This window comes from Rhinoderma darwinii, chromosome 6 (genome assembly GCF_050947455.1).
Source record: "Rhinoderma darwinii isolate aRhiDar2 chromosome 6, aRhiDar2.hap1, whole genome shotgun sequence".
Lineage (NCBI taxonomy): Eukaryota > Metazoa > Chordata > Amphibia > Anura > Rhinodermatidae > Rhinoderma > Rhinoderma darwinii.
Window position 1 is genome coordinate 24,964,943 of NC_134692.1, and position 22,936 is coordinate 24,987,878.

General features: G+C 41.5%; 1 protein-coding gene across 3 annotated transcripts in view; it reads left to right on the forward strand.

Annotated features, from left to right (window-relative positions):
- The window catches only part of TANC1 (tetratricopeptide repeat, ankyrin repeat and coiled-coil containing 1), a 181,737-nt gene that overhangs the window by 83,982 nt on the left and 74,819 nt on the right, over positions 1-22,936 (forward strand). For all 3 annotated transcript variants that reach the window (XM_075829316.1, XM_075829314.1, XM_075829317.1), the window contains exons 3-4: positions 699-887; positions 18,260-18,364. In XM_075829316.1, coding sequence (XP_075685431.1) covers positions 699-887; positions 18,260-18,364 — 294 coding nt within the window. The remainder of the gene's footprint in view (positions 1-698; positions 888-18,259; positions 18,365-22,936) is intronic.

Below are 22,936 nucleotides of genomic sequence, written 5' to 3' on the forward strand. Positions count from 1 at the left end.
ACACTCCCCTAAAGAGGCTCTGTCACCAGATTATAAATGCCCGATCTCCTACATAATCTGATTGTCACTGTAATGTAGATAACAGCAGTGGTTTTTATTTTGAAAAACGATAATCTTGGGCAAGTTATAAACAATTTTAGATTTATGCTAATTCGTTTCTTAATCACCAACTGGGCGTGTTTTTACTTTTTACCAACTGTTCGTTGTACAGAGGAGTGTATGACCCTGACCAATCAGTGACCAATCAGCGTCATACACTTCTCATTGTTCCAGCCCAGCTTCATTCACTGCACAATCACACTGTTCTGTGGATCATGCTGGGCTGGAACAATGAGAAGTGTATGACGCTGATTGGTCACTGATTGGTCATCGTCATGCACTCCTCTTCACAACGCCCAGTTGGTAAAAAGTAAAAACACGCCCAGTACAAGATAGGGCATTTATAATCTGGTGACAGAGCCTCTTTAAGTGAATTATTCATGTTCTTGGCCTATTCATTACCAGGTCAGTGACCAGGCCATAAGACTTTATTAGAATTCTCTTTTAAATTGTTTCGTTCTGTGATCGCCAGTTTGGCCTGGCTGAGATGTATATGTCCAAAATCCATGTAGTAGCACAAAACTTTTTCTTTATGTATATTTTTATGGAGATATTTAAAAATCTGTTTATTCATTTTTACGTACTTTTATTTTTTCTAGCTGAAGAAAATACACCGCATATTTTATTCACCGGTAACAATGTGGATTATCCAATTGGCAGTCCGGGCATTCAGGAGGACCTGTACAGAATGGGATTTACCAAGGGAGTTTCTGTATCTTTGCCTTCATCTCCTCTGCTGCCCCGCCAGTCATACGCTATGCAGCAAAGAGCTCCCAAGAAATCGCCAGGTATTCGAACGTCACTATTTACTTGTGTGTTTTTGAAAGCTATTCTTACCGCAGGTGTGCTTGTACGCCATTATGGCGAGGGCTCCACAGAGTCCATCGTTATTTGCAAAAGAAATTGCGACATCACCGCTACTCATAGGCGACTACAACGCTTCGCTATGGGAAAGAAAGTTCAAGCAACCTTGCAAAAGTCGCAAAAAACAACAACTTTCGATCAGACTTTTTGCAATGGTCACAGGGCTCCATGCAACTTTTTTTTCCCTATAGGGAAGCATTGAATGCAACTGTACCCATAAGGCACCACTGCAGCTACAACATGGGTTTGTTGCCTCGTTACTGTAGATGTATAATGAAAAGCTATGCAATAACTTGTTTTAATTCCTTACAGGTTTAAAGATCTCTGCTTGCTTTCCCTGAATGGAGACTTTCATTATTTACCTACAGGAGCCAAAAACATTTACATACTTTGACCTGTTCACACAGCATTCATTTGTTACAATGTAACGAAAAAATCCTGGAGTCCAGGAAGAGAGAGATTTATTCTGTACCTGGGGTTAGCTCGCAGAGGATTGATATGTGAGCAATGTGGTCAGGATGGGAATTCAGCTTTTAAATGTAAAAAATGTTTTTGTTCACTGTCAGCAAGCATAGATGCTGAAATGGTGAGGAATTGAAACGCCTAGTATATTAGAAAGTTGCATAACTTTTCATTAAAGGTTATCCCACCATTAAAATTATATTCATCACATAGATCCTAAACATTTAATGATGTTTGCTAATTCTATGCTGTTAAAAATAACATACCCAATGAAGAGTTCTGGCATTTATTTACATAGTATGGTGCCACCTGGTGTTCAAAGTGTATAGCAATGTGCATATCCACCTCCGAGCTGGTGGATGTGCATGTTCAGTCCCTCTCCACATAGCTAGGTCTCTGCATTGTGATCTTCAGTTCACTGCAGTGCAGCCAATAGAAATAGCTTTCTTCCCTGCTTGTCAGGTAAGGAGCAGAGACTCCGCAGTAGTATGACAGTATATCTATGGAAACTCCTTCTCAGGTTGTTAGGATTGTAAAGCTCTGCATCCTGACACTGCACATGCCGATTTAGCCTTTGTTTTTTTTCATTTTTTCTTTGGTTTCTAAGGCCGAATTCAGTTGACCGTAGTACACGTTCGTGTGACGGCAGTTAAAATGTTTTAACGGACCGTGTGAAGTATCCATTGACATATAGAACGTGTTCTATTGTAGTCTGTTTTTCACGGACCCCTCGATAGACTCAAGACTATGGAGATCCGTGAAAACGGGTGCAACTTGGATGTGAAAAACTGCTCTTTTTCACGTCCGTGTTTGTACTCGTTCGTGTGAATCTGGCCTTAAGTAGTGCATAATGTGTATGTCACACAGTATATACCTTCACTACACTGGATGCCATGATTCCTATTTGCTGAGTAAGAAAGGCTTCCTCCACTTCTGCGCTAGGGAGCCGTTCCGTCGGAACAGAGCCCTGACAGACACAAATGGAAACCATATGTTTCAGTTTCCATCACCATTGATTTCAATGGTGACGGATTCGGTGCAAATGGTTTCGGTTTGTGTCGGTTGTGCAAGGGTTCCGTCGTTTTGACGGAATCAATAGCGCAGTCGATCCATTTGTACCGGATTTGTCACCATTGGAATCAATGGTGATGGAAACTGAATCCTATGGGTTCCGTTTGTGTCTGTCAGGGCTCCATTCCGACGGGAAGCTCAGACGCAACGTTCTTAATGGAGCCCTAGCGCAGATGTGAACGAAGCCTAAGAAGGGACTACATTGTCAGCTGCCAGATTGGGAAGGATATTGACTCTTCTCAGAGCCCCTCCCCCAGCAGCACAGATTAGCAGCAGCACCAAGGGTGACACAAGAAAGCAAAGCGAAGGGAAAGGTATTGTATGCTAGAAACACCTAAAATTACTTTAAAACAAATATTAATGGCATTTCTGGACTTTTGGTATAAAAATGAATCACAAGATTACCCCTGTTACAGCAGGCCGAATACTCTGTATGGAAGTTTGCACTAGTGGCACAAGGGTTGTCATAGTATTACTAAAACTTATGTGATTACAGGCACAGCCGTGTGCATGTGGCCTTTGAAAGTTTTTGAACTTTTCATTATTCATGAATGAGCTTTGTTTTCAGTAAACCCCTTGGGCTATTACCAACTCTGACATTTAGAACATATCCATATAATGCGGGTCCCAGCTCTGGTGAGGCAGCCATGGCACCCAGGCATTGAATGAATGGAGAGGTGGCTGCCCATGTGTCCAGCTCTGTCCATTTGTTTCTATGGGAGTTACAAAAATAGCCCTCGCTCTGGAGATAGTTGCGGGTTTCAGAGATATTATGGATATGCCATAAATGTCTGAGTTGGCTAATTTTAGATGTAGGATGAAAAAATGTTTGGAGACTGTAACGGTAAATTCAGACATTGTGGATTTGTCATGGATGTTTGGTGTGGATTCCGCACAAGTTTACGGTACAATACTTGTTGATCGGTTTTTGTAAATTTTCTAAGAAATTGTTACGTCATGTTGTGAATAGATATGAGGATTTTACATAAAAATCTGGATGCTACATCACAACTTTTTTCTGGATGTTTTTGTGGAATCTCAAAGTGGAGAGAGGTAAAAACTTCGTTTCAGTTTGTTTTTAGTGGAAACAGAAAAAATGTGTCCACGTGAAACTGAAATTCTTAGGCAGTTAATCAGCACTGGAGGTTTGTATTACTTCTCCGAGTCACTTGTTGAGTTTAGAAAACACGTTTAATGTACTTGAAGGTTTCTGGTATGAGGGGATTGTTTTAGATTTAAATTACGTGTAAATTTGCCTTTGGGGATTGGGATCCTCAGCTGTTAGTTGTATTATTATGGCTATAGGAGGATTTTTGGACTTTAAATGTTTTGCATCAAGTCCCAGGTCTCTGAAGTAGCAACTGTCTTAAGGTTGAGGCCGTAATGGAACAAGTCTCTTTAAGATTTAGATAGTAATGGAACAGTTTGTTTGTTTTTACAATGCTTTTTTTTATTTTACTCGATTTATAGACAATTTTTTTTTTTTTTCCTTTTTTGGGTTGGAGGTTTTTTTAAATATTTGTTTTTCCACCTCAAAGTATTTTTGTATCCTCTTTGGAATATAAAGATAAAAAATTCTTGTTATTTCCCTATAAAGGTACACATTTACCTGTGCAGGACACTAGCAGTGGTTGACCAGGTTTTTGTTTTTTCTACTTTTAGCCGCAAGGATGGACGCTACTGAAATCACACAATCCATTTTATGTTTTTGCTTTTGCTACGGTTGCTCCATCTTCACAATTTTGGTTTATCTCGCATCAGTGAGATACCCCAATAAGATTTGCAAATCAGAAAAAATACTTTTAGTTAATCATTTTCTAAAATGGCGCTTATGACCGTGTTCACACAGTGTAAAAGTACACAACGTATCCGTCCTGGAACCCGCAGGGAATTCTGCCCGAAAAGAGCGCACCAAATTGTGTTGTCGTTTTTGGGGTGGAATTACCGCTGCAAAAAACAGTGGGTAAAAAATAAAAAATATTTTATGCTTACCCCGTTCTCAGTTGTCATAGCGACACTTTCCTATGTTCTCAACCAGGCTGGCCCCCTGGAGGCCAGCCTGGACGGAGAACAGAAGAAAGTGAAGCTATGACAACGGCCTGGCTTTTTTTGCAGCGGAATCGCAGTTTTTCCCGTTGCAAAAATCGCAACATTTGTTCTTTGTTGCAGGTTTTACCTTCCATTGAATTCAATGGGGAAAACCTGCAAAAGAAAAGCAGCGATGATTCTGAAACATAAATTGACATACTACGCACCGCAGGTCAATCTATGAATATTTTTTGGGCTGATTTTTTTATTTATTTTTTCCGCAGTGTGTAGATGAGATTTTTCCAAATATGATCCACTCTTCTGCTACTGTAATACGCTGCAAATTTTCCGCTATGAAATCGGTTGTGGAAAATCCGTAGAGTTTACGCTACGTGTGGACACACTATCGGGGAGAATATGAGAATAGTTCTTCAAAGCAGGATTTCCATAGGTGACATGTTTATATTGCAGGCAGCAGCTCTGTAGGTGTATTTGGCTTGCTTCATAAGACTATTTGCTAATGGGATTTATTACCCTTAATGACTGTTGTAATAAAGACTTTAGCTTTGATGTAAAGCTGATTTTTCGCTGATTAGACCTTTATGATGGCTGCTGTGAGATAATTGGTCCAAAAGGGAGCACGCTATCTGTGTTTTTTTTCTTCCCCTGAGTGGACTTTGACCTGTTCCTGTATAACATTGGAGGAAGGGCTGGGAAAGGAGAACATGACGTTATTGTTTGTTTTGGATGGACACAGCCAAATCTGTGAATGGATATGATGGGCGGATAGATTTACCTTTTGTTTATTTGTATTTATAGCAAGTTTCTTTTTCCTGGTCTGTTTCTCATCTGCGGAATTCTGTTAATGTTTTGCCTCTGCAGTTAAATGATATTGTTTGTGTTTAATACAGTCAGTCCGCAGGCTACAATCAGAGTTAATGATTTTCCTGGTTTGAAAAAACAAAACAAAACATATGCTGAACTATTGTCGTTTAGTTGAAAATGTTCACAAAGTGGGAAACCTGGTAATCTTATTGGGTTGTTCTTTTGGAGACCGTGAGCCTTAAATGGTCACTAACTTTTCAACAAACTTTTACATAAATCAATAGGGTAAGCGAATATAAGAAACTTTGTAATAACTCCTTTTCTCCCAGTTTACTGGTAAGTGTTATATCTCACGCCAGTGCTGGATTCACAGCTACATTGCTCATTACTGCTGCATGATGTTATATATATATATATATATATATATATATATATATGTGTATGTTTATTAGAGCTGGGCAATTACTCTGGAAAAAAAAATAATTCAGTGCAGATAACCAACATCTTGCGTAGTTAGTTTTTTTTCTTTTTTTTTCTTTCCCCGGTTTCAACTGTCTCGTACCGTATACCACTGTGGCCAGTGATTGGCTGCAGCGATCACATGGGTATACGGTCACAGAATTGCTGCAGCACTGTAAAGAAGGAGCGGAGGTGAGCACTAGAATGGCTGTGCTGGGCTGCTGTGGGATTTGGCAGGGTCTTTTTATTGTTATATTGCATTTCCCACTCTTTGCCACATTTTTGCCGATCTTGGAAAACCCCTTTAATCTACATAAAAAGTTGAGTAATTTAGTAAACACATTGCATTACTTCTCTTGTACTGTGCCGTTACAGCCAATATTAAGCCTCATGCACACGGCCCGTGATAATGGCACGGACGACCGCAGAGTGCCATCTGTGGGCCGTCCGCAATTCAAGGACCATGCACACATTGATTTCAAGGAGCCTGGACCGTGGAAACCATGGTCGTTTGCATGGCCCTTAAAAATGAAGGGGTTCGCAATTCATCCACATTTTTGCGGATGGATTGTGGACGCAAAAACAGTCGTGTGCATGAGGCCTTAGAGTCAAGATCTTCATTAACAATTCCGCAGGCTTCAGAGATAAAATCTCCCAGCATGCCATGCTTATTCAGTGTCTGTACCGAGCATGTTCTGGTAATTTTGGTTTTTGACAGGTGTGTGAATTTTCAGGTACGCTAGTTGGCTTGTGTACCTCAGTGATGATGGGAACCGATGTAAGTGCATTACCAGGGCAGTTCTGCAGAATATGTTGACAGCAATGTTATATAAATTTGGCTACAATAGTAAACCACTACAAAAAAGAACCATTTTTATTATCTTTGTGTGTGTATATAGAGCGAACTTATTTTGCTGCACTAAGAGAATGTACTCATTTGCCTCTGTCCCTTTTCCTTATAATATTCACAGGGGTACACTCACGCTCCACAATACATACGAGTTTGATGGGAAGCTTAGTAACCTGCCAATATGTTTTTGGAGAGAACGCTTCATACATACTTTCCATCTTAAAAATACAGGCAAACTATATTGATGTATGCATATTTTCCATGTGTCTCACAATTGGCAGAACAATCAGATCTGCGATAGTGGCGTGCTTCAGTAAAAGCGGGCATTCCTGGTGAAGGAGCGCTATGGGAGAAATGTACTTTATTCTGGTTGCTGTTTTTTAGAATAAAAAAGGGGCAGATCCGGAGTGTGTGTGGGTGTGTGGGTGTGTGTATGTGTGTATGTGTATATGTATGTATGTATGTATATATATATATATATATATATATATATATATATATATATATATATATTATAACTTTTACTATATTTTCATTAAGAACAATAGACATAATACTTTTCTTTTTTCCACTTGTTGGTGGAACCTCTCCGAAAGAAAAAGAATAATATGGATTAATAACCTTCACAGAGGTGGACAATTTGCTGTCCCAATTTTGTTGAATGCATATCATAAGTATCATATGAAAAAATGCATGAATATTTGGCATATGAAATCACCACGTGCATATGTCTATTGTTCTAAAATTGTTCTTAATGAAAATATAGTAAAAGATATATATATATATATATACTTATACTTATACTTATACATATACATATACATATACATATACATATACATACACATACTCCGGATCTGCCCCTTTTTTGTTCCATAAATATTACGGAGAACTGTATAATAACATTTTTATCCAGGTGGTGGACTTCAAATAATACCATCAAAATGTATTTGTTTTTTTTGAATAACCAAAAAAATTGCACATAAAACAATAAAATCTTTGAAATATCCTGTCAAATTGCTGAAACCTTGACTGTGTCAAATGCAAGGACATAACGAAGGCTCTGTCCACATCTGCGTTGTGAATGGCAGTCTACGGTCCAGACACCAACAGCATCCAATGGACCGCACTGACTAAGGGTTCCATCACGGTGTCTGTTGGTTTGATGGGAAAAAAAAAATAGAACTGCATGCTGTGCAATGTTTTTCTGGCAAATACTATATGACAAAATATGCGACGGAGCCTCTAACACAGATGTGAACAGAGCCTAAGAGTAGTCTTAAACGTGCACCTTTTTTTTTTTTTTTTTGTCGCACTTTTGTACATTTACACCAACTATAAGGTGGTGTAAGAAATATGAATTTGTCTAGTATGCCTAGTGAAATCAAAAACTTGTTTTGCGTGTGGTTAAAAGAGGGGGAAAATGCATCATTGGCAGACTCTGTCCTTTTGTGCTATTGGGGCATATTCATGTCGTAGAGGGAGGACCCCTGCTTAGGACGTCTTTCTATTAGCTGCAAAGAATGGCTCCTCTAAAACAATCGACGTGACCTATGTATTACTCTGTAATGCCACATTTCTCCTGCAGTGGTTTCAGTAGGGAAGATGTGGGGTCACCTGCAGCTTCCCCTGGAGATAACAGGTGGTCGCTGTGGTTTCCGCTGCTGGGTACTGCAGGTTCTGTTCACATCTGCATCTTTCATATGACAAATCCTAACCGCTCCCGACAGACCCCCATAGACTTTACAATGGGATTCGTCGAGGTTCCGCCATGGTGTCAATTGTTTTAATGGCAATAGCACTGCAACCTGTGCTACTATTGCACTCCAATGTGACAGATCTGCCAACAGGCTGTGCAGTGTGAACAGAGCTTTACTCCAACTGGTGGTTTTAAGAATGTGATGCAGGCTGCGCAGTGTGCGTGTAGCCTGTACAGTGTCCATATTACAAACCCATGAGTACTCCATGTGCCACCGTATGATTCCCCTATGACAGGCTGTATTCTTAAGTAGAAGCAATGCTTCTAGAGGAGAATACTTCCGTAATACGCCATGTGTTGGAGCATGCCATGACGATTTTTTTCTGTCAAGTATTCCGTATGCAGCAATTTTTTGATAATTAGGGCAAAAAAAGCCACAGAATCGGCTCATGTGAATACTCCCTCTGAGTAGCCTTTAGCCAAGTGTTAGATAAAGTCAGAATCCTATAAAAGTATTGACAGTCGCAGCACATTCCGATCAAGCAGGGCAGTGAGAACGTCACCTACATGACAGACACTGATCCCTTTGATGTGATAACTCCGCACAAGGTACAGTGTGTGTTTGCTGCACACGTTTGTACCCGGAGAGCTGCGGTCAGCAGTGTTTACCCCGCTCAACCCTGCCGCCCCTCTGTGTTTGGTCAGCTGGCATGGAGAATGACTTGTCCTGCTGTGTCAGCCACAAACCGGCAGCGGCCCAGCACCCTATACTGATGTCCTGAGCTTTAAAGTGACTGACCAGAGGTAAGATTACACATACTTTGTCCTTTGAAGCAGGCGGCAGTCTAATAAAAGACAATGTGTATTTTTTTATCCTTCGTGTCCAGTATTTAACTTGTGTTGTCTGTTGGGGTTCAGCTGTTGACAGCCCTATATTTAGTCCTAATCCAAAGGCTCTTTCTGTCCCTAGCTGGATTACAAGAAAAATAGTCTGATATTCTGTAATATGTTCTTTGTATTTTGTAGGTCAGAAATCCAAAATATCTGTCTCCATATCCATTCCAGTTATTATGTCATTAATATTACACAATTCTTCCATAAGTTGGGAATGATTGTTTTATAACACTGGCCTGAAATGAAACTTTTTGCATGCAGCGATCGGGCCGGTCTGAAGGCATGATTTTTGTCCGATATTTTAATGTTTGACAACAATTATCAATTAAAAAGAAAAACAATTGTTCACTTATTCACATAAGTGTTTTATAACCAGATAAGCTGGAAAACAAGTATAATTTATACAATTATTGCATTGTGCAAAATAATTAGGCCTTAGGCGTTATTCAGCGGCACCATAGGGATCTACGGGGATGCAAGTTTGGTTCAGTACAACCATGGGGGTTCCAGGGGTTACGTGCAGAATACAGACTGTTAAACACTGGTATATTTGGCCTGTCTGAAACTTTTTGCTATTAACAGGAGTATTTATTTTTTATTTATTCATTCTTATTTTTTTAATATATAAAGTGTACTATGTTTCAACAGGTTATATGTGTTCCTTAATATGAGGGATTTGCAGTGTAAACATGCTGTATGTAGGGTTCTGTAAGAGCCAGCAATTCTGCCATCTTGTGGCAGCCATCTTATATACATACATACGTACAGCACACAAGAAAATGGTGACCGCACACTGTGAACACTAATGTTACCTAAACCGCTAAATATAAAGAAATTTGCATTGCTGCTAAATCTACTTACAAGGTTCTTAGTGCACATTTTGATCATATTGTGTTTGCCCACCTGCCACGTCAAGGCGTTCTCCATAGGTGGGGACCTACTCGGCACATACACCCAGAACTGTGACTAAGGCCCCATGCACACGACCGTAAAATCGCCCGTAATTATGGGCCCATTCATTTCTATGGCTGACTGACACCTTCCCGTATATCTATGGGAGGGTGTCCGTGCCATAGAAACATGCCCAAAAAAATAGGACATGTCCTATTTTTTTACTTTACGGACCGTGCTCCTATACTTTATAATGGGAGCACGGGTCGCTGCTAATTACATCGTGTGCATGAAGCCTAAGCCTACATATATCTGGGGGATGGTAGGAACCAGCATTAAACTAATTAAAATCACAGAGGGCAGAATGGGAGGAGTGCAAGAACAAAAAATGGAGGCAGTCACTAACCCCACATATATGAATCACATAAACACAAGTTTGAACAGCACATTCCAACAAAATGAAACAAAACGTGTAGACAAGTGCAAGAACGCCTGTGACTGCAAATTTATATAGCACACAAAAAAATGGCGACAGCACACTGCGAACACCAATGTAACCTAAGCCGCTAAATAATAAATATGCATTACTGCTAAATCTACTTATTGAGGCCTCATGCACACAGCCGTGCCCGTAATCACAGCCCGCGATTGTGAGCATGGCCGACTGCCGCGTTTTCGTGCCGTTCTCCCATACAAAGTATGGGGGCACAGCCTGTAAAAATCGTAAAGTAGGACATTCTCCATAATTTTTGGCACGGTTCTACGGCACGGACACCCTTCCGTAGCGATAGGGAAAGGAGTCAGCGGCCAATAGAACCGGGCGGGTCCGTAATTGCGGACCGTATTGCGGTCCGCAATTATGGAGTTTTTTTTTACGATCGTGTGCATGAGACCTTATATAACTTTTGACCAGTACAATTTTCCCTTGTGGAACAACTTTCTCAAATATTTATTATATTTACCTCCGTTTCTGGGAAAATTGAGCAGCATTTAAATGGCTGCAATCTTCTTGCTTTACCAGTACTGACCACTCTGATTCAGGAAATATGTGGGGACTATATTATGGGAGATGTATTGTCTGCCACCCAACTTTCTCAGAAACCGATATATTACTTAGGATGTTGCTGAATGGATATTTTAACAAGTTGACAAAAGAGGACGACCCATAGACTTATATTTAGGTTGTAATCTGGTTGAGGATCCAGCTATTATTGTTCAAGTCTTTGACGAAGATGTTTTGAGCTGTTGCTTAAGATTTGTTTTCTTATTGTTTCTTCGCTGCGCTGTGTTATGTGCACCAGATAAAGCTCCGTATCTTTATTTGTTGACCATAACGTATTTAAGCTCTTTTTGGCCAGGACAGACATTTTTGTTCCCTTTTTGTGTGAGAATCCGGTCTCCTGGCGACTGGCGTTAGGTTTCAACTTTTACATGGTACAATTTTGTCTCGCAACAGTCGTACTCCAATAAAATGATGTCTGACGTCTTTTGGACCAACAAAAACTTCACCTTCTGAAACTTGGCACTATATAGCTGGAGTCACTCTCTAGCCCACCCTAAAGGTCCAAGACCAATTCCAGACAGAATTATAGTAGTTAGTGCTGTTAGAACAAAGATATTATTTTTAGTTGGTGACCTGGAAAAGTGACAACACCTTTCTGAGCAAGAAATGCGCTTGGAGCAGTTGTCAATTTCCTTCCCCCACTCACCTTAACCAATCATGTAAGGTGCATTACTCAGCATTATAACATACGCCCAGCCCCTGGAATGGGGCTTTGTGGACACGATCATCGAAAATTCCACGAGATTTTTGGACTCCTACGCACAACGTTAAGGGTATGTGCACACGATAGCAGGCATTTACGCGTGAAAAGACAGACTGTTTTCAAGAGAAAAAAGCTGCCTCGTTTCACACGTAAATGCTCCTCCTCGTATTATGCGAGGCGTCTGTGACGCTCGTAAATCTTGAGCTGCTCTTTATTGAGTTCAATGAAGAACGGCTCAAATTACGTTGCAAAGAAGTGTCCTGCATATAATGTATAGAAGTGTCCTGCATATAATGTATATAAGTGCCCTGCATATAATGTATATGTGTCCTGCATATAATGTATATAAGTGTCCTGCATATAATGTATATAAGTGTCCTGCACTTCTTTGCCGAGGCTGTATTTTTACGCGTCGTCGTTTGACAGCTGTCAAACGACGACGCGTAAATTACAGGTCGTCGGCACAGTACGTCGGCAAACCCATTCAAATGAATGGGCAGATGTTTGCCGACGTATTGTAGCCCTATTTTCAGGCGTAAATCGAGGCATAATACGCCTCGTTTACGCCTGAAAATAGGTTGTGTGAACCCAGCCTTAGTGAAAATGCTATGTGAATGTAGCCTAATTGCATACCTCCCGACTTTCAAATATCGCAAAGCGGGACAACAGATGCGGCAGGCGTAGCAAATTTTTCCCCGTTAGGCAAAGCCTCTAACCCTGCCCAATCCCCGCCCATATACACCCGGTTCAGCCCACGCAGTATCATTCTCCCATAATGCCCCCCACACAGTATAATGCCAAATAGCAGCCCGCACGCATTATAATACCCGCATAGCTGCCCCCACAGTATAAACCAATACAGATCCCCACATACAGTATAATGCCGACACAGATGCCCCCATAGAGCATAATGCCCCAAAAGCTTCCCCCATACAGTATAATGTCCCCACAGCTGCCCTGTACAGAATAATGGCCCATACAGTATAATGTCCCCATACAGTATAATGCCCCCCCCCCCCACAGCTGCCCCATACAGTATAATGCCCCATAGTGCCTAATAAAAAAATAAATAAATACTTGTCTATCACCGTTCCCACGATGAGTGGAGGAGATTTCTCTGCTCTCTACTGTGAGTGGATCGGTGCAGACAGGCGCGATGATGTCACTGCGTCGTGCCTGTCTGTGCCAAGCGGCTCACAGGCACTTTACATAGTGAATGATGGAGCAGGGAACTGACTGCTCCTTCCTTCAGCATTGGATTCAACTTTCTCTACATCCTGAGGCTGCAGATTCAGTTGATACTGGGAAATACCACCGGCTGCCCAGGACAGCGGTACATCGGCCAGTTTATGAGTCTGTCGCGTTGAATCCGGGACGTTCGGGAGGTATGCTTAACTGACACGTGCAAAGATATGGACAACCATCCGCTTTTCCATTGCTGCATATCTATAATGCTATGTGCAAACTTGTCTCTGCTCCATTATAGCTTTTGGGCAGAGGCGGACAACAAGCAGCCAGGGAATGCTGCCGACCAAGTGGTCATTGATCTCTGCTCTTATGCTGGCTCGGTGGTGACCGACAGAGCAGAGGGGACAACTCCTTTACGTCTTGTTCACACAGTACAGATTTGCTGCAGATTTTGCATGTAGTATTCAGGCTAAACGGGAATGCAACCTTAATAGAAAAAATATATAAAAAGGCCTTAAATTGTCTCCTCTCGTAGATCCAATTCTGGTTTTGGCTTATAAAATGCATGCAAAATCTGCACTGTGAGTATTTAGTGGAGGGTATGCTGGGACTTTTAGTGCCAAAAAAAACCATTCTTGATGATTTGGCTCCTGTAGACCACAGCTGTTGTTATTTTTGGGTTTTAATCTAGTTTAGATTGAACAATTCTTTATTTTATCGTAATAGAATCGGGTAGATTTTTACTATAAATAATGAGCTCACAGTTCAGTTCGACAATGTGTGTAAAGTGGAATTTTTCCCTTTAGGGGCTGAACGATTGATGGGAGTAAATAAGTAATCTATTTAGGTTACACAAAGCACCATCTTGAGAGCCTCTCTGCCACCTCTTCTGTGGTCTCTGGTGTGTTTAACAGGCAGGAGCAGGTGTCGGATACTCGAGCCTGAGCAACTGCAAATATTAACAAGTGGGGCAATTAAATGGCTGTTTTGTTCTCAAACATTCAGAAAAGGGAACCACGTGAGCAAGTCAATAAAAGTAATCCTGAATTGTGTTGCCACGTTGGCATTTTACAGTTTGAAGAAATGTATCATTGTTCTTCGTGGTATGGGCAGTAGATTTCAGAGTAACAGATAGGGCTCTTGCCTAGGGCAGCGTTACTGGGGGGGGGAGGGAGTTCAGCGGGGGTTAAACTTCTGTGGTCCTAGATAAATGTCCAATATTTATGTGCGAGGTGGTGGGGCGCGCTCATTTGTATTTGCACTTGCTATGATGTAAAGTTCAAGAACTTTTTCACTGGCCATGAAATGGCAAAGCCTCGTTCACATAGGTCTCAATTAAACTGTCTGTTTTCAAGAATGCAACTTTTTGTGGTTGTGTTTTTTTAATATTCTAGAAATGCATGGATGGTAACGCAGTATGGCATTGGCTGCCGGGGGGTTTCTCCCTTTTTCTGCCATCAGCACGGTGCCTATCCAGCTTGGAGAACAGCTATACAGCCTTTTACTTTTGAGGTTGTTAGGTGGAGAGTCCCTAGCAACCAGGCTGTCTCAGGTCTTCAGAGCTGACTTGGCGCTCAGCTGAGCTCAGGGAAAGGTTAAAGGGGCTTGACAGGTCTACATTCACACATTTATTTATTTTTTTTTCTGCATAAAACTGCCCAATTAATCAGATTTTTGTCAAATTACATTTTTTGTAATATTTTTAGATTTGTTTATTATACCGTAGTAGTGCATTAAGGTTTAGACATTTCTTCAAGAATACACATATATTCATGTCTGAGAATCCCACTACTATTCAATTTACTGTACTACGTTTAGTAATATCAGAAAGTGTATATTGTGGAAGATTTCCAGTATATAGACCGGTGATAGTTATATTCTATCATTAGTGGCTTAGTTGCTTTATTAATTTAACCTTGCTGTAATGAAAATCTAAACTCATGATTAAATGAGCATGTAGGTAGGGTAACAGCAGACTTCCACCCAATCTGAACAAGCAGAGATGCAGTATAAAGCATGGGGATTTTAAGTTCTAAAGAGGATTGGTGACATCAATAAATTCACTTGAGCAGCATAGCTAAAATTGGACTCGCCAATCATAGGTCTGCCCCAATGGACAAGAGTTAAAAGGCAATCAGGAATGAAGGACATAAAGAGCTGTCCGCACTTCCCTATCATATTAGGATTTCGTGTTTCCATAGTTTGTCCTGTTTTATGAATATTGTCAAGTTCTCTCCTTGACCAGTAGGTGGCAGCATTACTTGCTTTACCGTGCTGCACAGGAAGACATCTTTTGTGTTCCATTTAATTGCTTCCAGTGATTGTTCCACATTCCTTTCCTTCCGACACAGTCACATAAAGCAACGTATAGTAAACTTTTTAACCATGTGATTAGCGACTGGTGCAGCTGCAGATTCATAAGGCATTGCTGCCTGTTTTTGATGAACTATTTACCATATTACTGACAAATTTTGAAATTGAAAAATGTGTTTTACATGAGATTATCGCTCTAAGGGCATTTTGTTTTTAATTAAAATCCAATAAAAAGTGTTTTTTCCATTTGAGTGAGTAGGATGTTTTGCCCCTTCAGAACTTAACTTAATAAGGCAAATGTGGGAGCTGCTACAGTTTAGCCTTGCATTTCGGTAGCGCTAAATAAATTTTATGTTTGATTTCAACTGAATGGCCACTTTAATAGAGACCCCCATCTAGTAGTGTGTTGGACCTCATATGGCCTTGGGAACTGCAGCAATTGGCGCATGCGGACAGGATATCTTCTGTATTAGGGTAAATATTGGCCATGAAGGAATGAACTTGGTCGGCCACAATGCTTAGGAAAACCCTACTGTTCATATATCCGTCCACAGGTATCTGAGAATCCAGGGTGTGCTCAGAAAACATTCCCCGCACCATTGCTGCACATTCACCAGTCTGAACTGTTGACGCCTGACAGGAGGGGTTCATCGGTTTATGCTGTTTGCGCCAAACTCTGACTCTACCATCAACACGGTGCAACAAATCTGGATTCATCTGAACCAGGCGTAATTTTTGCGCTGCTCAGTGATGACATTTTTGCGCTCTTTTTTTTTTTTTCCACTAAGGAGCAACGAGTTGTGCATTCGGACACGTTAGTTAACGTTTCAGTGTTGTATTTGGCTGCAATGTGATTGGCTGTGCACTGCCTGTTCATCAGAACGATTCCTGACATCCTACTCTTTTGCTGGCGAGTTGTTCACGTCCACAGGATCCCCTTTCGTTGTATGTTTTTCCTCAATCACACCCTTCTCGGTATATTCAACACCTTTGCGCTGGAAAACCCCACAAGGTTGGCAGTTGTTGAAATACCTACCCCGGCTAGGCCTCGTTCCAAGTTGCTCAGATTGCTTGATTTTCTAATGTGGATTCACACCAAAACTGATCCACGGAAAATTTGCTCCCTTGATTTTATGCTGCACTCTGGGGTCACACGTCTAATATCCATAGAGGGAAGCTCCAATTGTGAACGGGTTCACTACTATATTTGGCGGAAATTGGTCTGAACACAACTTTTTCCAATGCGTATGAACGTGTGAGAGAAAAAAGTAGGCGGGGCCTTAGATGAACAACGCCATGCCACGTTCATCAACATAGTGTGTGCTACTAATAATGTCTTCGTTGGGCCCCATTTAGCCAAAATGTTGAAAAGGAAAAAACAGGCCCTGTTGCCGTTAGCCACCAATCACAGAGCAGCTTTCATTTTTTCAGAGCAGTTTAAGAAATGAAAGCTGACTTGTGATTGGCTATGTGACCTGACTATGTAATGTCTGATATTGTTTGTTTCATGTTCCCTCTAAATTGTAAAGTGCTGCGTAATATGTTGGCGCTATATAAATAAAGATTATTATTATTATTGGTTGCTATAGGCAACATGGTGTTTTTCAAAACAGTCAATAGTTGGCAATCCTTTACAAAGTGCTACCTGGCTCGACAGGTATGGACATTTGGGTCAGATTTCAGTCTATATAGTCTATGTGAAATTTGTCATATTCCACGGAAAATAATATAAATGTATATCACAAATACATGATGTATTATGTAAAGAGGGGTGTGTGTGTGTGTGTGTGTGTGTGTGTGTGTGTGTGTGTGTGTGTGTGTGTATGTATATATATATATATATATCTGTTGTTATGTTGCAAATCTACTACTTCTGGGGATTTACTACTAGCAGGGTTATTTACCATTGTAAATCCCTAACAACCCATCCACTCCTACTCTTTATGGGTAATACTTGGTTGCTGGGTTACTGGATGCCTATACCATTGTGTGCGGAGCTTGTGAATGAGCCTCTGTGTTACTTTAGGCTGGGTTCAACTTCACACAGAGTTTTTTGCAGGCGGAATTTCTGCCTCAAAATTCAGTTTGGAAGTTTGAGGCAGACTTTCCTCTGCCTGCACACCGATTTTCGGTGCGTTTTTCGCCACGCCATATTACACCACGAAATACGCTTTCTCTGCCTCCCATTGATGTCAATGGGAGGTCAGAGGCGTAAACGCCCGAAGATAGGGCATGTCCCTTTCTCCCGCGAGACGGATTTACCGCTCGCGGGAAAAGGACGCCTCCGCCTCCCATTGAAATCAATGGGAGGCATTTTCGGCCAGTTTTTGACGAGTTTTGCGGCAAGGTTTCCGCATCAAAAAACTCTGTGTGAACATAGCCTTCGCATGCCTTTTTGTAAAATGTGTAGCAGCTGCTTAAACTACAACTCCTGTCATGAGCCTAGTGGGAGTTGTCACTTTACATCAACAACCAAGTGGCCACCGATTTCTGTCTCGGATACTTAGTCGCATCACCCTCTGATAAAAGATTGAAAAAGTTAAGAGCCTTTAAGTGGTGTGTTTGGACATTTGCCCTTTTCTGGAATGTGTCCAGGACCTCCTTTAGAAGGGCTAAGTAATTGCTTGTCATTTTCCTGGGCTCGTTTACATACCAGGCATGGCTCTGGATGCAGCTTGTAGACGGCTTTGAGCTGTCAGCGGATGGTGAGGGTGCTTCCTTTTCTGCAGTGATTTTTTTTCTTCTTTCCTTGAGCGTAATCTGACTGTGAGAACTCAGGCGACGCGTCATGAAGCTCTCCCACAACCCATCTGGGAAGAATAAGACATGCCCAAACCTTTTTCATTGCAGGGCCAATGAGGAAGCCCAAGTATGTTGAGAGTCCGCGAGTGCCAGGAGATGCAGCTGTAATGCCATTGAGAAAAGTCTCAGAGTTGCCGGACTCCAACCAGAATGGTAAGTGTCCTCCCGTCTTTTTATTCTGCCTCTTTGCACATTTAGGGTTAAGGAGAATTTTCTGTAGTGGAATTCCGCAAAGGAAAAACTTTCCCATGAATGAAAATGCTCGCAGGCAACTTTAGACAGCAACTTTATTAGACTTGACAGCCGTCTCCTATCTTCTGCCTTGTGGAGCATTGCAGCAATGGAAGGGTGGGAAGGCTGGCAGGTTAGACATGGCTCTTTGTTTTATTCAATAGACATTATTCATGTTTTATTTGGCTCCGTCAAAACCTCAACCTGCAATCCCCATGTATTGTAAACTGTGAGAAAAACTTGATTTTCCTGTCCGTGCGGAGATGCAATGAGGGATTAAGTTACCCTGTTGCTATTAAGAATTTTGCTACGGTTGTATTAACACATTTAGCCGCTTAAACCTTGCATGGACTTTAATGTCTGTACCAGCTGTTGCTGCAAATGTTTCCAGCCTTTCGGAACGGGTTAATTTGGGTGGTTAACCATCACGCTGCTGATTGGCATGGAGAACATGGCCTTGAATGGGTTAAGTTGATATGAATCAGACTCCAAGTAAAGTTTGGCACAGCTCAATGGTATTGCCCGGGAACTGCCTAACAACTTAACCTTGGCAACTGAAGTAATAAGGAGATTCTTGCTTTCCTCCAAGCTGTTGGCATCGAGAGCAGGGAGGGGTTAAACAGGTTTCCTGTCCTCTGGAGGCAGCTGCTATCTGTGCTGTGTAGAGGAGTGACTCATGGGAAATCTGTGGTGTGACCGCCTGCGGTGCAGCAAGGGTTAATATTCATGGTTGCGATTATGAGAAGATAAAACGGCATCAATTTTATATATTTTTTTAATTTCCCATAGACCTTTTTTTTTTTTTTTTTTTTAAGCAAAGAAATGTCTGCAAATCTTGCAGTAGTGGAAGGGGGGGGGGGGGGTATCATTTATATTTATAAAAAATGAATTATTAAGACCTGTGCGAGATTGGGGGGAAATATTCAATTGCATATACATTTGTAATTGCAGGAATTTCATTAAATGTTTCATTGGGTCCGGATTTACTGCTCTCTTAGTGTGGCCTAATGATAGTTTATAACAATCCAATAACTTTTTATTATTATTTTAGCATGATATTAGAAGGCAAATTATCAAATGCAGTGTTGAGTGTACTGGAAAGCTACAACCAGCATGTTTAATGTTCTGCGTAGTACGTTATATACTTTGCCATTTTTGCAAAAGTAACAACAGGAGGGGCAGCCATATTGGTTGTCGCCTTTTACATTTGTTGTGCGAAGATGGATGTTTACCACCTATCCATAAGACAGGTAAAAAAATGTCTTCTCTCTGGTCACTAGAATGGGGATCCCAAGCGCGACCTAAGTGAGGAGCTTGAATGGAGCGTTGGTCGAGCATGCGTGCTGCCGATCCATTGACCGTCTGTGGCGCAGACGGAAGTTGCCTGAGTACAGCAATCGTTTGAATGGAGCGGCATTCCTCATGCTCAATCGCTGCTGCATTCATACTCCTCACTGCAGTGGTGCTCAGGACCCCCGTTCGAGTGATTGGTGGGGCCTCCAGGGATCAGACATTTAACATTTACACTGTGGATAGGTGATCAATGTTGATCTTGGCACAATACTTTTAAAAGGGTTCTACAGGATTGAAAAACATGGATGCCTATGTCCATAAACGGCACCACACCTGTCCATGGGTTCTGGTATTGCAGCTCCGCTCCTTTGAAGTTAATGGTGCTAAGCTGCATTACCACTCACAACCAGTGGACAGGTGTGGCGCTGTTTTTGGATGAAAGTGGCCATGTTTTTCTAATCCTACAAAACCCCTTTAAATTGTCATCTCAGAAACTGATGGTAGACTGCTATACAATCCGTTATGAATAGTTTGCACTACTTGCTGGTACTTTTGCAAGAATAACCACAGCAACAGAATAGAAAGACAAATTTTTATAGGAAAATAAAACATTGTCACACTTTAGCTATCGCTCTAACTTTTGATTTGCTCGTTTTTGGCCAATTTTACATTGTGCATGACGGTCTTTAAAAATCTTCCTTATGTAGGATCATTACGTCAGTGGCCATCTGTCGATAACGTGGCCAGCAGGTAGTGATGGGGTGTTTTTTTTGTAATTTGCCACAGCTGGGGAGACAACTATCCAGCCTTATATCCGACACCCATATCTACTTTTTAAGCACTTCAATTTAATCAGTCCTCCTGTGTGGGGAAACACGACTTGCTGACATTCTCTATATATAATGTCTATTCTTGTTTATTGTTACTTGTTACTCTTCAGTTGGGACATGAATTATGCGGTTTACATCATCCCGTCTTTCATCTTCTACCGCTCTCATCTAAACAGCTACTTGTGTTGTGAATCCTCTCTTAAAGGGACACTTGCTGTGTAGTTGAACATAGTCTGTTGTCCTCTGTTATCAGCCGATTTGGTTTTTGACAGGAAGTCCAGAAAAATGTTTGTCCTCAGGATCACAAATTTATCTTACAACTCTCCATTTCTGAGAACCCCCTGAAACATTTACATCTAGACAAAGCGACATTAACTCTGATGCGATTATAATAATAAATCTCCTAACTTTACCCCCATTTTTTCTCAGCAGAGAATATTTCTGGTACCTGGTCCAAGCTACTTTTGTCTCTTTTCTCTCTTTCCTTGAGACACTTCTAGAGTAGAAAGTTCAACTAACTTGTCAGGACGCTTTAATCTGTGCATAATAAATATGAAATGATGGCTGGTGACAAGCCCGGGACGTCTCGCTTTCTTTGTGGCTGCTTTGAAGTCCTGGTTTCGAGGGTTAATTAATTTGCTCTTGTAAGCCAGGGTTTATGCCAGCATCACCAGATCTGACAGGGAGGCGGACGTAATTGGAATACAGCTATTGAATGGATATATGGGGAGCAGGCCGGGACAAGGTTGACAATAAGTCTGCCCCAGTTCTTGAATGCGCATCAGACCCCATGCTATCCGCTAATGAATCTCCTGCAATATACCTACAGTAGATGAAAGTGTACGCTTTCTTGAAGGACTTCTACTTGCTTAAAGAGGCTCTGTCACCAGATTTTGCAACCCCTATCTGCTATTGCAGCAGATCGGCGCTGCAATGTAGATTACAGTAACGTTTTTATTTTTAAAAAACGAGCATTTTTGGCCAAGTTATGACCATTTTCGTATTTATGCAAATGAGGCTTGCAAAAGTACAACTGGGCGTGTTGAAAAGTAAAAGTCCAAGTGGGCGTGTATTATGTGCGTACATCGGGGCGTGTTTACTACTTTTACTAGCTGGCCGTTCTGATGAGAAGTATCATCCACTTCCCTTCAGAACGCCCAGCTTCTGGCAGTGCAGATCTGTGACGTCACTCACAGGTCCTGCATCGGGTCGGCACCAGAGGCTACAGTTGATTCTGCAGCAGCATCAGCATTTGCAGGTAAGTAGCTACATCGACTTACCTGCAAACGCTGATGCTGCTGCAGAATCATCTGTAGCCAGCCTCTGGTGCCGACACGATGCAGGACCTGTGAGTGACGTCACAGCGTGATCTCTGGAGAACACGGCTGTGGCTGCACTGCCAGAAGCTGGGCGTTGTGAAGAGAAGTGGATGACACTTCTATACACAACGCCCAGCTAGTAAAAGTAGTAAACACGCCCCGATGTACGCACATAATACACGCCCAGTTGTACTTTTACTTTTCAACACGCCCAGTTGTACTTTTGCAAGCCTCATTTGCATAAATACGAAAATGGTCATAACTTGGCCAAAAATGCTCGTTTTTTAAAAATAAAAACGTTACTGTAATCTACATTGCAGCGCCTATCTGCTGCAATAGCAGATAGGGGTTGCAAAATCTGGTGACAGAGCCTCTTTAAGTCCCATGCACACAACCAAAATTTTCATCCGTAATTATGGGTGAAATTGCAGACCTTAATTTCTATTAGCAACAGATACCTTCCCTTATGTTTACGGATGTATGTCCGGGCCGTAGAAATGATCTGCAAATTATAGAACATGTACTATTCTTGTCTGCAATTGCAGCACGGACTCGCCCATAGAAGTTTATGGGCGCTTCCGCAATTGCGCATGGCTATGGATGTGTTTTCATAGCCATTGGATCTGTAATTGCGGACAGTAAAAACAGTGTTCATGAGGCCTTAGTAGGTAAAAAAGCTTAGATATCACTTGTTACTCTTGGATAGTACTGATTCTCCTTGCGGAGATTAAACCGGTAGGAAGTCTTAAGGGCAATGCTCCCTGGGAAAAGTATGCAAAATAGTTTTTTCCCTTCTGGATGACTTTCTCTCTAGTGCCACCTATAGGTAACAACCCTTTTATAGAGCCTTAAAGAGGCTCTGTCACCAGATTTTGCAACCCCTATCTGCTATTGCAGCAGATCGGCGCTGCAATGTAGATTACAGTAACGTTTTTATTTTTAAAAAACAAGCATTTTTGGCCAAGTTATGACCATTTTTGTATTTATGCAAATGAGGCTCGCAAAAGTCCAAGTGGGCGTGTATTATGTGCGTACATCGGGGCGTTTTTACT